The sequence below is a fragment of the Hyaena hyaena genome, unplaced genomic scaffold (assembly GCF_003009895.1).
Source record: "Hyaena hyaena isolate Hyena2069 unplaced genomic scaffold, ASM300989v1 scaffold_427, whole genome shotgun sequence".
Classification (NCBI taxonomy): Eukaryota; Metazoa; Chordata; class Mammalia; order Carnivora; family Hyaenidae; genus Hyaena; species Hyaena hyaena.
The window spans coordinates 1,179,785-1,201,457 of NW_024081064.1; the positions used below are offsets into that span (position 1 = coordinate 1,179,785).

Below are 21,673 nucleotides of genomic sequence, written 5' to 3' on the forward strand. Positions count from 1 at the left end.
TTCCATTTACCCAGGGAGGTAGGAGGCAGGAATCAAGGCTGAGCATGGGGACGGAGCGCACTTCCAGAGTGGGCGGGCAGATGCAAGGAGGGGGGGCAGCTGAAGCCCACTGGGGGTGAGTGGCTTTGAACTTACAGCGCTCCACCTGCAGAAAGATGGCCTGAGGACATCACACACGCCTGGCTGTGTTTCCAGAATAACCTAGTAACCGTGGCCACTGCCGTAGCTGCACATTAGGGGAGAATGTTCTGGTTTGAATCACCTGAGTGATAACAAAGGCTAGACCCTTTCCACCCCACCAGGCCTGTCTGAGAGCCTCTGCCTTAAACGCTCGGGTCCGATGCCACTTGGGGAAGAAGGTGAGTGAGTGACACCCCAAGGCCAAGGCGACAGAGCGGTGTGGGGGCCCCACGGCCCGGCAAGAAAGGGAACTAAAACCCATTCCTTCCAGTTCCTGCAGGGGGCGCCCGGGAGGCAAAGGCTGGGCCTGGAGACCAGGTGTTGGAAAGGTAAGGGATGGCAGAATGGGGGGGGGGGGGGGGAATACTGCGTCTGGGGTGGGGGGCTGACAGAAGCCCGCCTGGCATGTCCCCGTCGGTAGACTGGATGGGGTGGAGCAGCTCAGGGAGGGAGAGGAGGGCGAAGCCCCCCTCCCCTGCCGGTCCCCGGCACCCTCTTTCCTGTAACGCTCTTTCCTATAACGCTGCAGCTGGCACAGTGGGCATCCAAGGTTTCCTGGGGACAGAGAACGTCTTGGATAATAAGGGAGAAGAGGTCATCTGGACAGCCCACGGTGAGGCCAGCCACAGGGATGAAGGGAGCCACATGACAGCTTGGGGTGAGGGTGGGGGCCGCTGACGGGAGTGAGGGGGAGGGGCCATGGCTGCCTCGTGCCAGTGGAATGGGGTGGCGAGGGCTCCAAAGACCTTTGGATGCACTGCCCAGCAGAGCCAGCAAGGGAGTCCCACCATCGCCAGGAACCATCGGACAAGGTACTGAACAGACCTCGCCTCCGGCAACTTGACAAGCAAGAAGGAGAGGAGGAGCCCCCGCCAGCCGGGCGTCACACTGGGAAAACTATTCCAAAATAAAGAAAACCTGGTAGGGCGAGACTTTTGTTGTCAAGTTTACGTGCATCCCACGCTACCAGGGGAGCGGGGGGTGGGGGTTGATGGGAAAGTTGGGAACAGCAACAGAGAAAGGAAGAAGCCACAAGTGGTTGTGTGGGATCGGAACACAAGTGTTTGCATGGGGTCGGAGTTTCCAGCTGTCACGCAGATGGTTGCAGTGGGATGTGGCCTGTGGGGAACTCCAGGAGGGCATCCTGGAGGAGAGGGCAGCCTGCTGACTCCTGCTGAATAAGGAGGAGAATGGGTGGGGGGTCGGGGAGCACAGCAGCTGCCCCTTGCAAGGCAGAGGGGTCCTCGCCTGAGCTGGCAAAGCCGGGAAGCACTAAGGACAAATGTCACCACCAGGGACCTGATATGTCCACTTCTTAGGCACCCATGGTGTTGCCAATCATGACTTGAGGATCCAGGCGCTGAATACAAAAGCCATCTGATCTGTGCTAGGAGAGGTTCCAGAACTCTCATTTAGTGCACTTTTATATGCGACCGCCAGATCGTTGTTAATCCAAAATCTTTCTGCATATGCACGGTTCAGTTCACCTCCTCAGAATAAAGAGCCCCACTGTAATCATATAATTAAATATTATGTAATTAACCTCCTCCTACACCTCTACCCGCCCACAGGTACCTGTAGGTCACACGGAGATTCCGCGGTGTAGGATTTGGGGGAGAATTCAGACATAAAAAGGAAAGAAATGCGGACACAGGCTACCACATGGATAAACCTTGAACACATTATGCTCAGTGAAGGAAGTCACATAGTGTATGGTACCATTTATATGAAATGTCCAGAGCAGGCAAATCTAGAGACAGAGCACAGATTAGCAGTTGCCTAGGGCTGGAGGTGGGGGGGGGGGAGGGGGGAAGGAGCGACAACTAAAGGCTATTGGGTCTCTGTGTGGGTGATAAAAATGCTCCGGGACCAGTGGTTCAAGATGGCACAACTCTGTCACTATCCCAGTACGTACTGATTGTACACTTTAAAAGGGTGAATTTTAGGGCACAATTTTATTCTGAAAATGCAATAAAGAAAAAAAATATATGGGAGAGGCGGAGAGGGGCGTGATTTAAGTTCTGCCTTCTCAAGACAAAGAGACGAGAGCAGGTCTGCGGTGCTCGAAGCATCTGGGTTTACGTGGAGACCAAGCCATGATGGGGCCAAGCAGAACAAGCACAAAGCTCATTCGATCCCAGGCTGTCGGTGGCTGATCGGAAACCTCGAAAGAAGACAGCGTGCCTAACAGGACTCGTAGGCGATTTCCACCATCCACTGGGAATCACTGTTTACCGAGGATCCACTATGCAAGTGGATGTCCAGCCGCGGCTCTGCTAAGGTGTCAGGGACATTGCAGCGAACGAGACGGACACGGGCTTAAGGGACAGACAGACACTTAACAAGAGGTTGCACAAAGAGTTGCCCAACTACAGTTACAATGACAAAGAGTTTACAAAATGAACATAATATATTCGGGCATGGAAGCAGGTGGGACGTCCCTGAGGAGTTAGCATTGAAGCCCAACCTGGGAGATGAGGGGAAGGAGCATCCAGGTGGCGTGGAAGACACAGCGGCTAGGCATGGGAAAAGGAAGACCCAGAGGTGGGCAAGGGCACCTGGGAAGACAGCCAGCCAGCAGGGAGAACCGTCGCTTCCCTGTGTCACCAGCCACAGACATCTTTCCCGGACCCACCAAACAGGAATTCAGGCTTCTAATGCCAGGTCATCTGGCCTGTGCTGGAGGTGGGCACCTTCCAGAATGTTCATGTCCTGGGGTTTTAAAAAGTGTATCTAATGCCATTGTTTATTCATTCATTCATTCAACAAATATTTATTGAACATCTGCAATGTGCCAGGAGCCAGGGATACACAAGGGAATGCACAGTGCCCTGCCCTCCTAGGGCTTACATTCTAAAGGGGGAGACAGACACAGTCAACAGGTGAACAGACAGTCAACAAAGTGAACAGAAGGCAACTTCAGGGGTGACGGCCCCATAAGAAATCTGGAGCTAGGTGGGCTTTACACAGGGTGGATGGGGGGCAGCAAGACCTTGGAGGACGGAATCAGCTTCAGGAGGGGTTCCAGAAAGACTGGGGACAGCAGTGAGCAAGCAAAGGGGGATGAGAACAGTTCAGAGTGGGTTCTGAGAGCTCAGCAGGGGCCCTGCTGGCCATACAGAGGACTTAATTTAGAATTCAATTTCCTTCTACAGTGATGGGAAGCTTTGGGGGCAGAGAAATTACACATTTGATTCAGGCTTCAGAAAGGTAAGCTTCTGGTGGGAGGAGGTGAGTTGGGGTGGGGGTGGGGGATGGAATGCAAGTACTAAGGAGAAGACAAAAAGCATGTACCAGGACAGAAATACCAAAGGGCAATGTGACCCAGTATAGGGTGGTCCAGTTCAGGTTGAGTGACCCCATTTAAAGTCCCAAAGTTAAGAGTGATCACTTTAGAGCCAAGGCTGACCTGGGTTTAAATCTAGGCTTACTAACTGTGTGACCTTGGGCAGGTGACTTTGCCTCTGCGCGCCTCAGTCTCCTCGTCTGAACGATGGGGTAACAATAGCGCCTACCTAACAGGGTTGTCGCTGCCATCACGTTTGTGGGGCCCAGCAGAGCGCGGTGGGCGCGGAGCAGCTGCTGCGGCTGTGAGTAATTTGTTACTAAGAATAGTTAGCGCCCCTCTCCCGGCCGCCGTCTCCAGGCGGCCACGCGCAACGGCGAGGCTGGACCCCCGGCCCCGACGCCGGCTTGGACGCGGTCCCCCGGCCCCCCATTCGAGCGCCCCATCCAGGCCCCCGCCCCCACCCCCCGCTCACCTGGGCCTCGGCGGCCCGGGGATGTGCTCGTAGCGGCTGCGAGCGCGGTGCACGAAGGTGCAGAAGAGGCCGAAGGCAACCAGGACGGCGCTGCCGAGCAGCAGCAGCATCCCGGGGCTCATGGCTCCCTGGCAGGCCCGGCCTGGGTCGGGGCCGGGCACCGAGGGGGCGGGAGGCCGCGAGCCGACTCAGCTGTCAGCGCCGCGCCGCCTCGGCCCCAGGCCCGGCGCGACCCAGCACCGCCCACTCCCCCTAGGCTCCGCCCCTGCCGGCTCGACCCCTCCCAGGGTGCTCCGTCCCCACCAACCACGTCTCCGCCACGGGCTCCAGCTCTCGGGGCCCGCCCCCTCCGCGCGCCGAGCTCCGCCCCAACCTCCACACGGTCCTCCCCAGCCCAGGCCCCGCCCAGAGCATGCGATCTTCTCCAATCACAGCGCCGCTTCTGGCTCAGACCCCCAGGCCCCGCCCTCTCCCCGCCTCCCCAGGCCCCGCCCCCACGCCCCTCAAGCTCTCTCCCAGAAGCAGCTCCGCCCAGAACGCGTTGTCCTTGGCAACCCCGATTCCTCGGCGCATCCTGCCCCGGCGGGCGAGTGCGGTCCAGCCGACTGGTTCCGCCCCCTTGGGCGCCCGCAAATAGCCGCGTTTTCTGCGCGCGGTCCTAGGCCCCTTTCCTGCTCCCTGAAACCTCCCTGGGAACCCCATCCCAGACTCCAAACGTCCGTATTACGCCAAAACCTCTCTGGAACCCCCAACCCCCACAAGCGGGCTCCGCCTGCCTGGCGGGTCCACGCCTAGCGCCCCCGGTCTCCCCGCGGGGCCACTGGGCAAGTGGCGAGGACCCCGGGGGCGTGGGGAGGCGGTGTCAGCGAATGAGGAGCGCGCCGCTGGACCGGAGTCTGCTCTCCCAGCGTCTTGGCGCCTCCCGAACCTCCGCGACCCAGGGAAAGCCAAGTCGGAGGCGCTGACCCCGGCCGCAAGGGGCCGGAGCCGGAGTGCGTGAAAGTCTGGGTGCGCAAGGTGGCCCCTCGAGGGAAAGGAGAAATGTGCCCGCTGTGGCCAAAGGGTATTTCTGAAGTAATAACGGAAACTTCCCTCCCGTTTATGTAACCCCCTTGTCCTCACCCGTCTGGGTGGGACACACGAGGCCAGTTTTGCGTGTTTAGGTCTCATTCCTACACCAAGAACCCACTCAGAGTGGAAGCAGGGGGTGGGAAGGGCCAGGTATGCACACCCCTGGTGCCGACAAAGCTCCAACCGGCAAAGATGCTGCTGAGTTCCTGAGGAGGGGACATGCCCCTGCCTCATTCGCGGGCCACTCCCGGAGAGATGGGGGGGGGCTGGGAAACAGAAGGCCCATGTACCTTCCTGCCAGGGGCAGCCAGGGGCAGCCCCCACTAGGGGCCACAGTCCAGTCTAAGAGCTGGATCCAGAAGAGACAGGACTCCTGTCCCCAAACCACCGCAGCCTGGGCGTCCCCCTGGCGCGGGGATTAGAGGAGCAACATGCGTCTACAGTTAGGGGGTTAGGAGTGGGGCACGACGGCCTGCCACCGCGCCCCCACATGGCGGTGAGAAGCAGCCGCTGGCTGGCCCTGCGTGGGGTGGTGGATGGGGGTGGGCGGCTTGTACAGCCCCTCCTGGGCTGTGAAAGCACCAGGGGATGGGGGCAATTTCGAGGGACGGCTCCCAACAACTGTGTTTTGAGGACAATGCCAGGTCCTAAACTGCCCTGGGCACAGTCTGGGGTCTCACATGAGGCAGGCATAGGGGGAGCCTCAAGGTGCATTTGTGAGCCTGTCCAGCTAGAGCTCAGGAGAGGAATGGGCGTTAATATCCTCTGGTGCATCACTCAACACCAGTAACCTCTGACTTGATGTGACCATGGCTCAACTGGCATTTCTGTCAATAGAGCATCCCTGTTCCTGACTGGGACAAGTCAACAGTGTCCCCTCCCTATACACCAAGTCCACTTGACGACACTTGAGGTGTCCCATTGGCACCTCATCTGATTCTTCCAGCTCTCTGGTGATCAGGCGGGGAGTGATGAAAGAGGCCACCCGCAAGGCTCAGACAGCACTGGGCAGGCAGCACTACAGGCTGCCAGCAGAGGGTGCCGCCTGGAAGCATGTGGCCAACCACCTGGCCCTTCACTGGGAAGGTTTAGACTTGGCTATCCAATATGGCAGCCACTGGCCATATGTGCCAACCCACACCTGAAGCATGGCTTCACCACAGGCACCTGGGCTAGACCACAGACACCTAGGGGGCTCAGTCAGTTGAACATCTGACTCTTGATTTCAGCTCAGGTCATGACCTCACGATTTGTGGGAGGAAGCCCCATGTCCAGCTCCGTGCTAACAGCGTGGAGCCTGCTTGGGATTCTAGCTCTCCTTTCTCTCTGCCCCTCCCCCCGCTCCCACGCTCTCTTTTTCTCTCTCTCTCTCAAGGTAAATAATAAACATTAAAAAAAGAAGAACATGGCTAGTCCAAGTTGAAATGTTCTGTGTGTGTAGACACTGAATGGACTGGATATAAAAAATGCTTTAAAAATCTCATTAATATTTTTGGGGCACCTGGGTGGCTCAGTCAGTTAAGCATCCAACTTTGGCTCAGGTCATGATCTCGAGGTTCGTGGGTTCGAGCCCCGCGTCGGGCTCTGTGCTGACAGCCAGCTCAGAGCCTGGAGCCTGTTTCAGATTCTGTGTCTCCCTCTCTCTCTGACCCTCCCCTGCTCACGCTGTCTCTCTCTCAGAAATAAATAAAACATTTTTTAAAAATCTCATTAATATTTTTATATTGATTAACTGTTAAAGGGTCATTTTTGAATATGCTGCGTTAAGGAAAATATATTAAAATTCACCGATTTCATTTTACTTTTTTAACGTGGCTCCTAGAAAATTTTAAGTTACTTCTGTGCTTCCATAGTAGTGGACAGCCCTGGTATGGACGGGGGTTCTCCACGCGTGGCCTCTAAGCCAGCAGCAGCAGCATCACCCGGGGACACAGTGCAAATTCTCAGCCCCACTGCGATTTACGGAGTCAAAAACTCTGATAGGGCCCCAGCCACTTGTGTTTTACCCACCCTGCAGTGTTTCTGCTCAACTTTGACAATGCCAGACAGGAAGTGGCTTCCCAGCAGAAATCGTTGAGGGAGACGTGGGTCTGAAGTGGCTGTCCTCTGAACATGGGATGAAGGCCCTGGCCTGGCTCGGGCTTGTTAGAGGGATGCAGGTAAACAAGGAACAATCGAGGCCCCATCAGGGGTGCACGAGCACACCTGGAACGTCCCTGTAGCATTGGGCTCGGGGGACTCGAGAACTAAGCTGTGTGACACTGGGTGGCGGCAGCCCCTCTCTGGGCCAGGTTCTGAGAGATTGCTCTAACCTTTGACCAGAAGCCCAGTTAGAGGGGGTGATGGCGAAGGCTGAGGGGGAGCAGAGGGAGCCTTGACCCCTGGGTCAGCCCCTACCCCCAAGACCTGGAGGACTCCGAGTCCCTGGGGACAGAGTCACTTGTGCATGCTCCCTCCGCAGCCAGCTATAGGCAGTGGAGTCAAAGGAGCACTGGACAGGGAGTCTGAACCCGGCTCTGCCTCCCTCTGGGCTTGTGTCCCCATCTGCACGATGTGAGGGGCCAATGGGAGGTGGGGGAGACACTGAACTCCATGTTCTTTAGGCAGTGGTATGACAGCCCCCCAGAGCCCTACTGCCTGGTAACAAAGCCTCCCTGGGCCTTGGTTTATCTGTACAATGAAGGGTGACCATGATACGTGCTCAGCGAATGTCAGAATGTCAGCTATGCACCCATATTACTGAAGGAGCAGTGAGCCTGTGTCAGCCTCCTTGTCCAGGAGTCAGGCTGAAGCCTAAGCCTTGTTTCGAGCCCAAGGGGTCACGAGATGGGGGACCAGGGGGGGCAGGACCCCATCCAGAGGAGCAGAAGGGCCTGGGACTGCGCCCAGTTGTCCCACAAACAACAGTGACACTCAGGGCCCAGTTGAGGGCTGGACCGCTCCACCACTTGAGAGAAGGTACCAGGAGCCCCCGACGGTGGCTTCAGGCTATCACTGCCGAGGCTCCACGGAAGATCCCCCTCATCACCTCCCCCTCCACCTGCTTCCCAGGCCACACCTGGTGGCATCATGGCCTGCAGGTCTTGAAATGAAAAGGGGGCTCAACAGGGCAGGGAAGGGCAGGGAAGAGTATGGAGGAGTCCCAGGAAGAGGCTGCTTTGACCTCCCCTAATTCCAGGCTCAGGGGGACAAACAGCTCTGGTTGTCCCACTGGGTAAGGCCATGGGGCTACCGTGCTCTGAGGGGCCCCAAGCTTCCCTGGGCTCTAGTGTCAGCTCAGCCACATCTGGGACAGGCCTAGGACTCTCAGCCCCCAGGCTCCTTCCTCCATGTGCACCGTGAGTTCACCCTGAATAGTCCCCATGGGCCCTCCCAGCTCCTAGCACTGTTCGGAATGTCCCCACGACTGGGAAAGATGCCTGTCCGCCACCGCTGGGCAGTGGGGGGGGGGGGGGTCTCCATCAGCTGCTTCCCAGACAGGCTGGCGACCCCCCAGTGGGGGGGAACACCCTTGGGCCAAGCCACATCTCTCCTGCATAGCAGCACTGGGGTACAATGGTTAGGGTATGGGGTGGTGCGAGAGCTAGGCTGTGCATGTTCTCAGCTGGCTTCTCCCCTCCCTGGCTGTGCACCTCAGTTTCCCCATCTGTAAAAGGGGGATGAGAAGAGTGCCATTCAAAGACTCAAATGAGTTCCTGCATGCTGTGGGCACACTGGTGCCCCGCACGCGAGCCACACTCAGTGGCAGGGGCTATGGTTTCCGGGTGGGGCTCCACAGGGCCAGGCAAGCCCACCCAAGGCAGAGGTACGAGGAGTCCCAGAGGTGGCCCCGAGCTTTTCTATGCCGTCCCCTCCTCCGCACTCAGCCTCAGTGAGCAGCCAGGCGATGCACTCCAGACATGCCTGTACTGTTTCCTCTGCTGGGCACACACCCCTGGGGCCGGCTCACCTCTCAGGATGATGGATGGATGGGTTGGGCTGGGATGACCCACCCAGAGCCCTGAGAGGCCCTGACACGGGCTCTACCTTGTCCTCACTGCCCAGTGACCGTGTGGCTGCCCTCTCTACCAGGGGCTGTGCCCTACTCAACAAGCCTTGATGGGCCTGTCAGGGAGCCAGGGTGGAGACCCTTAATGGGCAAAGGAACTTCCACCTGTGAGCAGGAGGGAGGCTGTAGGTCTAGCCCCACCCCCCCACCCCTACCTCCAGCTCCCAGGCAGCATAGTCAGAAAGAGGCAGGAAGGGGGTTGTAAACAGTGACGTTATTGGCACAGCTTCGAGTGACAGAGCACCAGGAGTCTTTCTAGACTCCTGGGGGGGGGGGGGCAGCTGGAGGAGCCAGAGGGTCCCTGCGATTTCACTGACCAGCGTGAGGATGGAGGTGACCGAAGCGGCTCCAGTGCCCCCAGGATGGCCTTTAAAGTGGAGAAACCTGGCACCTCAGTCACTCTCTGGGGGCCATGGTGCTGAGAGTGGCCGGAGGGTGGTGGCCTCTGTCCCAGCGACCATGAGAGAGTCAGGTCTCAGGGCCGGGGGCCCAGCACTGTCCCCAGAGCAGCCACATAGACCCAGCATGACAATGAAGCCCAAGGTGACCAGAAGGCTTCCCCCAGGTCATCCAGTACCCCCTCCCCAGAGCTCACCTCCCCCTAAGCAGCCTGATCCTTACCCAGATGCCAGGGCCCACGGGTCACGAGGACCCATCCGTCTGACAGTTTCCCTTTGCCCCACTGGATGCCCTCCTGTTCACTTCTGCGCCTGTGACTGCCGGCCCTGGGTTCTGAGGCCGTGCTCCAGGTGGTCCCGGGCCTGCCACTCCAGCCCTGGGCAGGACAGACCTGGCCCCCTCCCTCAATCTGCCTGCTGTGCCTCTGTTAATGCGGCCAAAGCCATGTCTGCCCTAGAAGGGTGGTAGCCCTCAGTGCTCAGGGTCCATGGCCGGACTGTGTTCCTGCACATGCCTGAGATGTCTGGGAGTAAGAAAAGAACACCCGGGCCCATGAGCACAGAGACCCCAACACGCCGTGGCTGCCGGTCTGCAGAAGACACGCGGGCAGGGACATAGCACCCGAGCACTGCACACACCTCACAAGCGTCCACAGGTGTTGCAGATGGGCGCCCTCCGCCTTCAGACTCGGGCAGGCAGCCGGGGCGCCCGGGGTGGCGGGGCCCCGCCAGGCCCAGCGGGACGGAGCTGGCCTGGCCGGCCGGCCGGAGCTCGCCTACAGGTCAGGGTCCTCGCGGCTGCACACGACGCCCGCGTCCTCCTGGTGCCCGCAGTTGTGCGTGCCCACGCCGGCGTGCGCGCACTCCAGCAGGCTGCGCTCGTTGCCCGCACAGCGCACGTCGTCCAGGAGGATGGGCAGCGTGCGGCCCTCGCCGAACTCCGCGCGCTTGGCGGCCCGCACGGCGTGCGCGAAGCCCAGCTGGCGGCACACGACGGCGGCGGCCTTGGAGTCCCAGGCGTCGTCGCACACGGTGCCCCAGCGCCCACCCGCGAACACCTCCACGCGCCCGCGGCCGGGACTCAGGCCCGCGGGCCGCACCAGGCGCACGGCGCCATTCGAGGGCGCAGACTCCGCCGCGCCCGGGCGCCCCCGCCGCCTCCCGCCACCCCTCCGGCCCCCCGGCCGCCGAGTGGGCCGTGCGGGCCGCGGGGTGGGCGCGGGCGCAGCGGCTGTGGGGCGGCTGCGGCGGGGCGCCTTGGTGGGTGCGCACGCCGTGGGCCGTGGGGTGCTCTCCGCCCTCTGGATGAACTCTGCGCAGAGGAAGAGCAAGCAGTCAGAGGGACCCCGGCTGCCCAGACCGCCCGGGCTCTCCACCCCGAAATGCAGACCCTCCCCAGGAAAAGATGTTCTCATTCTGCTCTCAGCTCTTGGAAGTGCCAGTCTGCTGCTGGGTCTTCCCCTGCCCTTAGTCTTGGCCTCCTGGGAGCCTCTAGTCTGGGAGCAGGGATGGGAACCGACCCTCACACAGTAACTCATGAGCCCAGTGGAAGGGAAAGAGTATCTGGGAGGGCTTCTCGGAGCACGTGAACCTTTCTGGTTCCAATCTTCCAGGTAGGGGTGAGGACCCTGAGGCCCACTGATGGGGGAAAAACTGAGGATTTCTTCTAAGGCAGACAGGCAGGATGGGACCTGGAGGGCACAGGGCCCCCAGGGTGAAGCTCTCTCCTCCAGGCTCCCATGGCTCCTGCCTGGGGGCGGGGGCAGGGTGCCCTGACCATCTACCAGAATACCGGGACTGGATACAGTAGGCATGGGGAGCTGAGGCGGGCAACTCCCTGTGTCCCTGCAGCACGTGGCCCTCGCCCTTGGCCCTGGTCAGCCAGAGATAAACCTCACCCTCTAGGAGACACTGCCAGGAGAGACGGAACTCCCAGACTGTGCCATTGCTATGGGGAGGGGTCCCGGGGCCACCAGTCCAAACCCTAACCCCCCAACCCCCATCCCACCTCAGCTGAGATGAAGGCTGAGAAAGGGTCTTGATTCAAGGCCATGTGCAGTTCAGGACCAGGAGCACAGTGACATGGGCCAGATGCTACCCTCCCTGCACTCGGGCCCCCAGGCCACCCACAGGGAAGGACTTCCGGCCCCCAGGCTGCCCCCCTTCTGATCTGGTCCCCCCCCAACTAGACTGTGCCCCCACCCCACCCCACCCCAGTGGACCTTCCTCTTCATTCCAGACCCCAACCCTCAGCCTCCAGGAACCGCCCCCACCCCCACCCCAGTCCTGCACTGCTCTGGGTCCCCACGGTGGCTGGCACACACTTCTGTAATGGCCTTGGGACCATAAGTGACTTCTCTGTCGGTCTCAGCCAGGACAGGCCCTGGTCTGCCTTCTCCTGTGGCCCCAGCATCCGGCACCGAATGGGTGGCTATTGAAAGTGCCAGAAACTGCTGAATGAATGGAAAACTGGCCAAGGCCTGGAATTGACTGCAGCTAGAATGAACGTCACAAAACACTGAGCTCGTTCCTTCCCCCAACTTTCCTCCACTGGGGGCGCCACCTCCTCAGGGTAGGCCCCCCCCCACCACCCGGTGTCCAACACCCCCCACCCCTACTTCCTGCTCCCCTCCCCCTCAGCCCACCAACTGGTGATGCATCTCTTGGGCACACTTGGCCCCGCTGAAGCCTGTCCTTTGGCCTGCAGGGTGACTTTTAAAATTTTGAGCCAAAGTCGCCCAAATCTGCAAATGGGGAGATTGTATATGGCAGCCCGAGAAGGCAGGGACCGTGTCTGTCTTGCTCAGCGATGTGTCCCCAGCACGAGGCACAGGTATGTGGTAAGCAGGTGGATGGATGGATAGATGGATGGATGGATGGATGCAAACTGGATGGTCTGCCAGCACTGGCTCTATGGTCCCACCAACCTGGGGCCCGGGAGGAAAGACACACCCTTTCAGTTGGCCCCAGATGCCAGGGACCGTCATCTGTGGCCTTGCCTGGCCCTCAGGTACTGGATTTGCACCCACCTCCCTCTCCACCAAACTGGTCAAAAATGAACCATCCTGTGGGGGGGGCGGGGGGGGGGCCCAGGCAAATGCCCCCTCCCCTGGGGCTCTGCACCCGGAACACCTCATCCCAATCTTGCGCCCTTTCAGATAAGCCCACTGTCTCTGCCCCAAGAGCTCTGAGTGTACTTGGCATCTCTCCCTTCTCCTTTGCCCCCTTGAGGCCACTCCCCCATGACCCGGGTTTAAAGAGCCCCACCAACTTTAACTGAATGTGTCTGTGTGCCACTCCCAGCACCGGGCATAGGGGCCCAGGAAGGGCATCCAAGGCCCGCTGGAAGGCCCCTCTGCCCAGCTGCTATGGGCCAAGGAGGATCCCCCCTTGCTGTGTGGGCACTTACTTTCTTTGGGCACGAAACGGATGAGGCGGCTCCTCACCTTCACCTGGGTGGGCTGGGTCTGGCACGTGCCGGGTGGTGCCCGTCTGCCGACACACAGGAAGGAGGTCATGAGTGTGTCCCTCTGCCACCCGCTCTCCCCCTGCAGCAGGGCAGGCGTGTGTGTGCATTCAGGCCTGGGCGGGTGTGGACAGTATCAACGGTGGCCATTTGTGGGGCACCTACGGTGTGGCCCGTGGCAGCCTGCGTGCTCTGGGCCCCCCAGGGCTCTAAGGAGCCCAAGCCCAGGACAGAAATCCTGCCAAGGGCCTGCCCGGCCTCTGCTTCAAGAGCGCTAGGGCAGGCGGCTCAGGCTTTCCCGGGCCACCTCGGATTCAGAGCGTGAACTGGCCTTGGGGATGTGATCAGCCCACTTCTGTAACTGCAGCCGCAGCCCGATCCCGCGTCCCACCCGCGCCCCGGCACTGCGCAGCCGGTGAGGAGGCTCTCTCTCCGCCTGGATTTTGGTGATGCGACATCAGAGGGAAAGGTAAGGTCAGTCTAAAGATAAAGGGTCGGGGAGAGCCTCGGGGCTGGCACCCAGAGCTGAGGGATCTGGGGCCCTGGAGGGTGGGGCTTGAGAGTTCTAGGAAAAAAAAAAGAGTCTGAGAAGGGTTGCCAGGGCTATGAATTGGGTCTCCTTTGCCATCTCCGAGGGGCACAAGTAAGGAATGGAATTCCATTTTAATTAGCTTTTGGCTGTCATTCTGTGAGTCTCTGAATGAGACCGGCCCTATTCTGGGACCAGCCCACGTGAGCCCAGACTTCAATAGGGTCCCAGCAGCACGCGGAGAAAGCCCAAGGGGTGAAGTGGCCATGTGACATGAGGTGGCTTCCAGACAGGCACGGCCAGAGGGAAACTGAGGAGGCCCATTGGGCCTTCCCCCACCCAGAGACTGAAGACACACACACAGCCAGGCACGCTCGCGTCTCAAAGCTGCAGGCCGCCCCCAACCCCAGATAATACCTGCATTCTTCAGGCAGGCCCCGCTCGGTTGTGTTCCTTAAGGAAATCACGTAAAAAAAAAACAACAAAAAACCCCCACAAAAACTCTGTTATGCCAAAGGTGGAAATACACCCCCCGCTGCCACAGTGGCTGTGTCTGGGGGGGTGCTGGGCCCACTTGGCCACCCCCGATGTCCTGGAAGGGAGCCTCCATGCAGTAAGGTGTTGTTGCAAAGGCAGACATGCATTCCATCAGAGAAACACAAAAGAAACGAGGGAGAGGGAGGGAAGGGAGGGAGTCTAGCCTGTTTCTGGTTCCCCGACTCCAGGAGACCCAGAACAGGAGACCTCCCTCAGCCACTGGGCATCTCCGTCAGGAGAAGAAGCCAGAAGGGAAGGAAAATGAGCCGCGTGGCCAAAGCAGAGGACGGGTCTGAGGCAGAGCCTCTGGCATGAATTACATGCTCCATGTATGTGATATTCCCTTAGAGCAGCACTCTGTCAAAAGAAAGAAAGAAAGAAAGAAAGAAAGAAAGAAAGAAAGAAAGAAAGAAAGAAAGAAAGAAAGAAAGAAAGAAAGAAAGAAAAGAAAGAAAGAGGAAATAAACTAAACGGCCAAGGAATGGGTAAGATAATGATGGCACAGGGACTCAACAGCAAATTACACAGCCATTAAAAACGATCCTTTGGAGAGTGGTGTTCCCCGGTGGCGATGTGTGTACGAAACAGGGAGAAAAACAGAGAGAACAAAGAGAAATGCAAAGTTTGTGTGTGCTCCTCTGCGTGGATGTGAATCCTGGCACCGGCAGAGAGACCGGTGGAGAAGGGGAAAGCCGGAGGAGACCTGGGGAAAATGGAAAGGAGGGAAGACAGGAGGGAGTGTTTCTGTGTTTCCTGGTAAATAATGATGTCGGTAACAAACAGATTTGTGTTTAGGAAAAAAAACAAAAGTGTGGTCACCACGGAATGTCTAAGAGGCTGTCACAGACCAGCTGAAGCCATGAGACAGGATGGCTGAATGTAACGTGGCCTCTGGAAAGGATCCTGGAGCGGAAAAAGGCCGGCAGAGGAAACCCAGAGAAATCCTTTAAGTAATAGCAATGGACCAGTATCTGTTCATGCCCTGTGACCCCGAAGATGCGGGATTTTTGGGACAGAGGACGTCAGGCGAGGGAAATTCCAAACTATCTTTGCAAACTGTCTGCACATCTAAGTCTACGCTGAGTTTTTAAAATTCTTTTTTTTTTAAGTGTGATGATGTTTTCAGGATTCTTCCAAAACCAGCGTGTTTCAAAGGTCAGGGCAACTGTCCGTGTCAGGATGATTGCCAGAAGTGAGCAGGTGCTTCAGGAGCATGTGAGGCAGAGAGTACAGACGAGGGGTCTGAGTGGTGAGAGCCGAGGAGTGCACAGGACCAGTCCAGGAGGGAAAAGGCTCCGTGGAGGCAGGGAGGCCTAAGGCTCAAGCTGAGGGGGCAGGGCAGGGCTCTGGAGCCAGATGCCCCCTCTCAGCCCCACCTCTGGCTCTGGCTGGACCGGGTCACTTGACTTTACATGACTTCTATCTCTGTAAACTAAGCATCTGCGACATCAACGAGTCTCACGTGGAAGAAGCCAGAACACCGCCTGGCACCAAATCAGTGGCTTTACATGTAGAAGCAAAGTGGATGGAGATGGGCAGGGAGAGGGTCAGGGAGGTGTTGTGAAAGCTCCAGCATGTTCCACACAGCAGCCAGGGGGAAGGTGGGAGATCAGCCTTGAGGTGGGGACAGGCGGGCATCAGGGTGTCTCAGAGGCAAGTCAGGGGCTGGGGGCTGTCGGCTGGTGCAGGGGATGGGCTGGCCCAGGAAATGAGGAGTGAGGGGCATGTCGGAGAGGAGAAAGGACAGGGGTGGGGCGGGGAGCAGGCCAGAAAGCCAAACCAAGCCCATGCTTATCTGCCCCGGGGGGCATCCTTGGCCGCCTTCTCCCGTGAGCAGAGCTAGATATGAGATGGCATACCCGGTTTTGAGTCCTGGGTCTGCCCCTCACCAGCACTATGGGCTTGGACAGTCACTTCCCTTCTCTGGGTCTCAGTGTTCCCTTCTGAAAAATGGGGCTCTGAGTGATATCCTCCCTGAGCAGGTGGTGGAGGGGAAAACAAGGCAACGGAGGCGAGGACCCCCCTCCCCCCACCCCTCCCCCTCCTTCCCCCTTCCCCCTCCCCCCAGCAGGACAGCAGGAGCCCAGGCAGTGCCGTGGGCGGGGCTCACCTGGAGGGATCAATCACTTTGTAGACAACCCCAGCGGCCGCTGCGGCGCTTGGCACGCCTGTTGACATGAAGTACAGCTCCCCTTGGGCGAGAAACCAGGCAAGGGGTGAAAACAAGGACTAGGATAGATCCCGACCAGCACCCCACCCACCCCCATTCCCCCTCCCCTGCCAGATCTGACAGAGACCCCAACCCCAGAGAGCCGTGCCAGGGGCGTTCTCGGTCTGCAGGAGCCAGAGGCCGAGAAAGGGAAGTCTCCAGCAGTCTCCCGGGCTGCCTGCTCGACCTACCCACCTTCTTGCCTCCTTTCTGGGGACCCAGCTGCACCCTGGTCCCCACCGGGCTTCATGCTCAGCACCCACGTGCCTGGGTACAAGTGAGGGGCCACAGCCCAGCTCCCCAGCCAACTGCTCCCTGCCCACTGTTGGCACATGTGGCTCTTTGAGCCCCAGCTTCCTGATCCCCGATGCGGGATGCCTCCTAGGGCCGTAATGAGGGTTAAAAGAGCACAGACTAAATGCTCAATCGATATTAGCTGCTGTCACTGTTGCTATCACTGTCATCCTCCAGGATCCAGGTCCCGCCAAGTCCTTGAGGCCAGAGTCTCTCCACGGACCAGCAAGCACCTCCCGGGGGCAGAAGAGCCCACGCTTGGGGGTCTCTAGTCTGAACCCCAGCCCCCGCGCTTAGCCCCACATGCGTACTTGTAGCTCTAGGACAGCCCCACTTGGAGCCTCAGTCTCTGTGCCCTCTCAGAGCCCCTGAGAGTTATGAGCACCTGGATACTCTGAGTGAATGAATTCTCTCTCTCCTCACCCTCATCCCGCCCCCTGATTCTTGCTGCCAGAGGAACCAAGGCCCAGGAAACGTCCCCATCTTACAGATGAGAAAATGAAAGGCTCAGAGAGTTTAAGTGATTTGTCCAGAGTCACACAGCTGGGGAGTGGTTAAGCCGGCCTGGAACTCAGGAATGTCTGCTGCCCCAGAGCCCTCATCACCGTAGGACGCTTGGTGCCTGGGAGGCCCAGACACAGGCCAGGTGGGATTCAATGTGACAGCCTGGCCATGTTAATAGTTCTGTCTTTGTAAAAGGACAGCAAAGAGTTCTCCCACGGGTGGGGGCAGTCCCCAAGGAAAGGCTAAGATGGACAGAGAGGTGAGAACTCAGAGGAGGGCATGTTTGTGGGGACTGGTGCAGTCAAGGAGGGCTGCATGGGGGTGGGGTCTGAGAATCAAGGCCCAAGAATCCCAGAGAATTCCACAAAGCAGAAGAAGCTTGGGGGAGGGGTGGGGAACTCGTGTAAGTGGGGTAGACCCAGCTGTGGTGGGGAGCCTGGGGCTGAGGGAGGTCAGGATGCTGAGAGCTCAATGGCCTCTGACCCCCCTCCAGAAGCTCCAGCCCTGCTTTGGAGGGGTTGGGGGGTGCTTAACAGGTCCCCAAGGTGATGATGCAACCCCAGGAAGACAGCCCCTGCTGGAGAACCCATGTCACAGGCATGGATTTGCTGTGCAGCCTTGAGCTATGACTTCCGTCTCTGGACCTCTTTCTGAAGAGAGGCCTCCGGGAGCCCATCTCCTCCCTGGCTGTGCAGCCCTCGTACCTACTCTCCAGGGCCCGGGAGTGACGCAAGCCATCTAGCATATGCTGCTCCCTCCTCCTGGAATTCCCTTTTCCATGGCCGGTCTTCCTTTGGCTGACCAAGCTCAAGCTCAAGGCCGCGGGAGGCCTTCAGGGGCCAGGTCGGGTACCGTCCCCCCAACCCCACCTCTGTGAAGCAATAGGCTTGGACCAGGCACTCTGCTTGGCCTATAAGCCTCGCGTGCTGGGAGCCACTGCCCCCCACTGGCACTGCAGAGCCCTAGCCAGGGCCACACTGCCTGCTTCTCTCTGCTGTGTGGACCATCCCTGGAGGACACCAAGCCAGCAGAGGTCCTTGTTTGCAGTTTGCAAGTGTCAGAAAAAACGACTGGACAGGTAGGAGCTGGGGCCCGGAGCTGGGGCCTGAGGCTGGAGCTGGGGAAGGACTGTCTGCATTAGACCCCGGGGCTCTGAGCCTTGGGGGGCGGAAGCGGTTGGGGGTCGCCGGCCTGAGGTCACCAGTGTGCTATCCCTGGGCTGTGTGGTTTCGAGCCTCCTCCTGGCCATCCGTTACTTGATGTCACTCAGAGGGCTGAACAAGGGCCCCTTGGGAATTGCACCTTCCAAGCCCTGGTCCTGGTGGGGGAAGGGCGCCCCTCCTTCCAAAACACATTAACCCCCTACTGACCAAAAGAAAAAGGCTTTCAAGGCCCAGTGGGTTTGGGGGGGCAGGGGGGGCTGGGGCTGCCCTTTTGAAATTTAGACTGTGACGGGTGTCATCCAATAAAGGTTTCCCAGACTTAGGCCTGGGGGCTCTGGGCACTGGGCCCCGCAGGGGATACCCCTCCAAAGGTCCCAGGGTGGGCGTTGCCTAGCAACTCTGCCCAGCATCCCCCCCCCCAGGCCCCACTGGGGGCCCCTCGGCTTTTGTCCAGGGACAATGGGGGCCAAGGACAAAGGCAGGAGGCTGGAGCAGGATTGAGCCTCCAGGGCCCCTCATCCTCTCCCCTCCCTCCCTGTGCCTTGCATCGAAAATGCAAGAGCCTGAATGGGAACCCACTAACAAGTATGGCAGCAAAAGGGTGTGCCAGAGGGTGGTGTCTACCCACTTTCTGAGGACTATGTGGCTTAATTTCATAGGCCAGATTGCTTGGGGCTTCACGAACCCAGGGTGGTGGGGGTCTGGGACACGCTCTTCCCCCGCCAGCCTGCACTTCCACCATCATAAACCCTTTCCTGGTGTCCTCAATCTGCATCATCATTGGCGGCCTAGAAGCAGCCTTGCAGGGAGATGGGGGGCGGGGGGGCAGGGACATATTGCAATCTTCCAGATGAGGAGACAGGAGCTCAGGCTGGTGGGGGCCGAAGCCCCAGCAAGGTCTCAGGCCTGTACTCCCGCTCCCCAGCCTTAGGGGGATTTCAGGCCTGAGACCCCATCCCTGGAATCCCAGGCCCAGAGGACCCACGGGGGCTGGGGGAGGGGTGGGGGGGATCCATCCCGGGCAGGCCGCCTGGACAGAGCAGCCTCAGGGCCTCAGGAGTGCTCACCGGCCTCATCCTCTGCAAAGGAGATGATATGTGGGTGGTAATTGTTAATGAGGCCTGGGAACGCGCAGGTCTGGCCGCGACCCATGCAGATCTCGCTGTAGTGCCACTGGCCCGTCTCCAGGTTCTCTCGGAGGGACATCAGACGCCTGCAAAGAAGGATACGCTGTGGGGTCCTGGCCGGCACGCTGCCCGGGGGAAGCCAACCCATGGTCCCTCCATCCATGCGTATTATTCATGCAGCCGGGACTGCACCTCATTTGCAGGATCCCATGTAAAATGAGCATACAGGGCCCCCTTGTTCAAAAACTACCAAGTATTTCGATATAGTGAGCGGAACTTAGCCACTGTGCGGTCAAGGGCGGGCCCTTGTGAGCACGAGGTCTGTGCATCGGCACAGCCGCACATCCACAAAGCTGGCCCTCGACGCTCCCTGATGGCCTGGCCGTTAGGATCTGGTGCTCCCATAAAGCAGGCCCTGCTGCATTCCTCACTGGGCACCTCCTATGCACCAGGAAAGGGCAAGGGAAGGAGACCAGCCTGTCCCCTGCGCCCCCTCAGCTCAGCCCCACCCACTGACCTACAGGAGGCAGTCAGGAGCCTCAGAATCCTCCAAGGCTGGGGGCCAGAAGTCTGTCTATTCTCCGGAGCTGCCTCCACTTCGGAGATGCTTGGGTGTCTTCAGAATATGCTGATCTTGCCCCTTACTCCCGTCTCCTTCCGTCCATCACCAGCTTGGACGGACCCTCCTCTGGGAAGCCCTCCTGACTGCCCCTGCACTGGGCTCCCCCAGCACTGCGCACAGGCTGCCTGAGGCTGGACTAGAGTGGGCGGACCCCCGGTGCAGCAGAAGGGCTTGGGAAAGGCGGGCAAAATTCGTTGAATGTGTGTGGCCAAGAGACTTGGGTTCTCATGGGGGCCAGGAAAAGGGAGAATGGAGAATCAGACATAGAAACAGAGGCTTCGTCCAGACCCGTTTCCAGAGAAGAAAGCTGAGCGGCAGAGGCGGACCCTAGGGAAGGGGCGGAGCTTGGGGAGGATCCAGACTCCAGAGGCCTGGGTCAAGGTCAGTGTGGGGGCTGACAGAAACCAACCTCGCCTCAGCAGCCTGCAAGAGATGAGAATTCTCTGGCCATCCTCAGGCTTCCTTATTTCTTTATTTCTACTTCTGGGGAACCCTGTTGAGCTGCCCCCGTATGCAGAGCCTGGGGTGGGAATAATTAAGAGCCGCCAGACAGTGAGCGCATACTGGATTCTAAGTGCTGTATGTATATTAAGTGATTCGGTCCTCAAACCCTGGGAAGCAAGTACTATTATCGTCTCCATTTTACAGATGGGGAAACTGAAGCACAGAGAGATGAAATAACTGGCTCAAGGCCACACAGCTAATAAGCTGGCCAGGATCAGACCAAAGCCATCTCAGCAATGCTTTTTTTTTTCCTTAAGATTTTATTCTTGGGGCACCTGGATGGCTCAGTCAATACAGTGTCCAACTCTGACTTTGGCTCAGGTCAGTCATGATCCCAGAGTGGCAGGATCAAGCCCTGCGTCAGGCTCGGATCTGAGTGTGGAGGCTGCCTAGGATTCTCTCTCCTTCTGTCTCTCCCTCTGCCCCACTCCTGATCATGCATGCATGTACTGAATCTATCTAAAAAATAAATAAGGGGTACCTGGGTGGCTCAGTCGATTAAGCGTCTGACTTTGGCTCAAGTCATGATCTCCCCATTCATGAGTTCGAGCCCCATGTGGGGCTCTGTGCTGACAGCTCGGAGCCTGGAGCCTGCTTTGGATTCTAAGTCTCCCTCTCTCTCTGCCCCTCCCCCACTCGTGCTCTGTCTCTGTCTCTCTCTCTCAAAATAAATAAACATTTTAAAAAACTAAAATAAATACATAATTTTTCATTAAAAAAAGATCTTATTCTTAAGTAATCTCTACCTGCATTAAACAAAAGCTTTACTTGGGGTGCCTGGCTAGGTCTTTCTGTAGAGCATGCCACTCTTGATCGCCGGGTTGTGAGTTCGAGCCCCACACTGGGGGTAGATATTACTTAAAAATAAGATAAAGTTAAAGAAATTATTTTTTTCAAAATCTTTACTTATGTATTTAAATGTTTAAGTGTATATTTTGAGAAAGAGAGAGAGAGTGCATGTAAGAGTTAGGGAGGGACAGAGAAAGAGGGAGAAAGAGAGAATCCCAAGCAGGCTCTGCACTGTCACTGTGGAGCCAGACTTGGGGCTCAAACTCATGACCTACGAGATCATGACCTGAGTCGAAACCAAGAGTTAGCCATTTAACCGACTGAGCCACCCAGGCGCCCTGTTTATTTTTTAAAGCAATCTCTGCTTTAAATGGGGCTCAAACCCCATTTGATGTGGGGCTCAAACTCACATCCCCAAGATCAAGAGCTACATATCCCTCTTAACTGAGCCAGGCACCCCCCTCCCCCAAC

General features: G+C 58.4%; 2 protein-coding genes across 2 annotated transcripts in view; both read right to left on the reverse strand.

Moving 5' to 3' along the window:
• Nucleotides 1-4,135, reverse strand: part of LOC120245736 (cholesterol 24-hydroxylase) — a 31,835-nt gene extending 27,700 nt beyond the window's left edge. The window contains exon 1 of the mRNA XM_039252921.1: nucleotides 3,942-4,135. Within this exon, the coding sequence (XP_039108852.1) occupies nucleotides 3,942-4,063 (122 nt within the window). The 5' untranslated portion in view covers nucleotides 4,064-4,135. The remainder of the gene's footprint in view (nucleotides 1-3,941) is intronic.
• Nucleotides 4,136-6,754: 2,619 nt separating this feature from the next.
• Nucleotides 6,755-21,673, reverse strand: part of HHIPL1 (HHIP like 1) — a 30,929-nt gene continuing 16,010 nt past the window's right edge. Inside the window, exons 6-9 of the mRNA XM_039252916.1 lie at nucleotides 19,228-19,373; nucleotides 16,101-16,182; nucleotides 12,868-12,950; nucleotides 6,755-10,770 (exon numbers count right to left, since the gene is read on the reverse strand). Of these exons, the coding sequence (XP_039108847.1) occupies nucleotides 10,235-10,770; nucleotides 12,868-12,950; nucleotides 16,101-16,182; nucleotides 19,228-19,373 (847 nt within the window). The 3' untranslated portion in view covers nucleotides 6,755-10,234. The remainder of the gene's footprint in view (nucleotides 10,771-12,867; nucleotides 12,951-16,100; nucleotides 16,183-19,227; nucleotides 19,374-21,673) is intronic.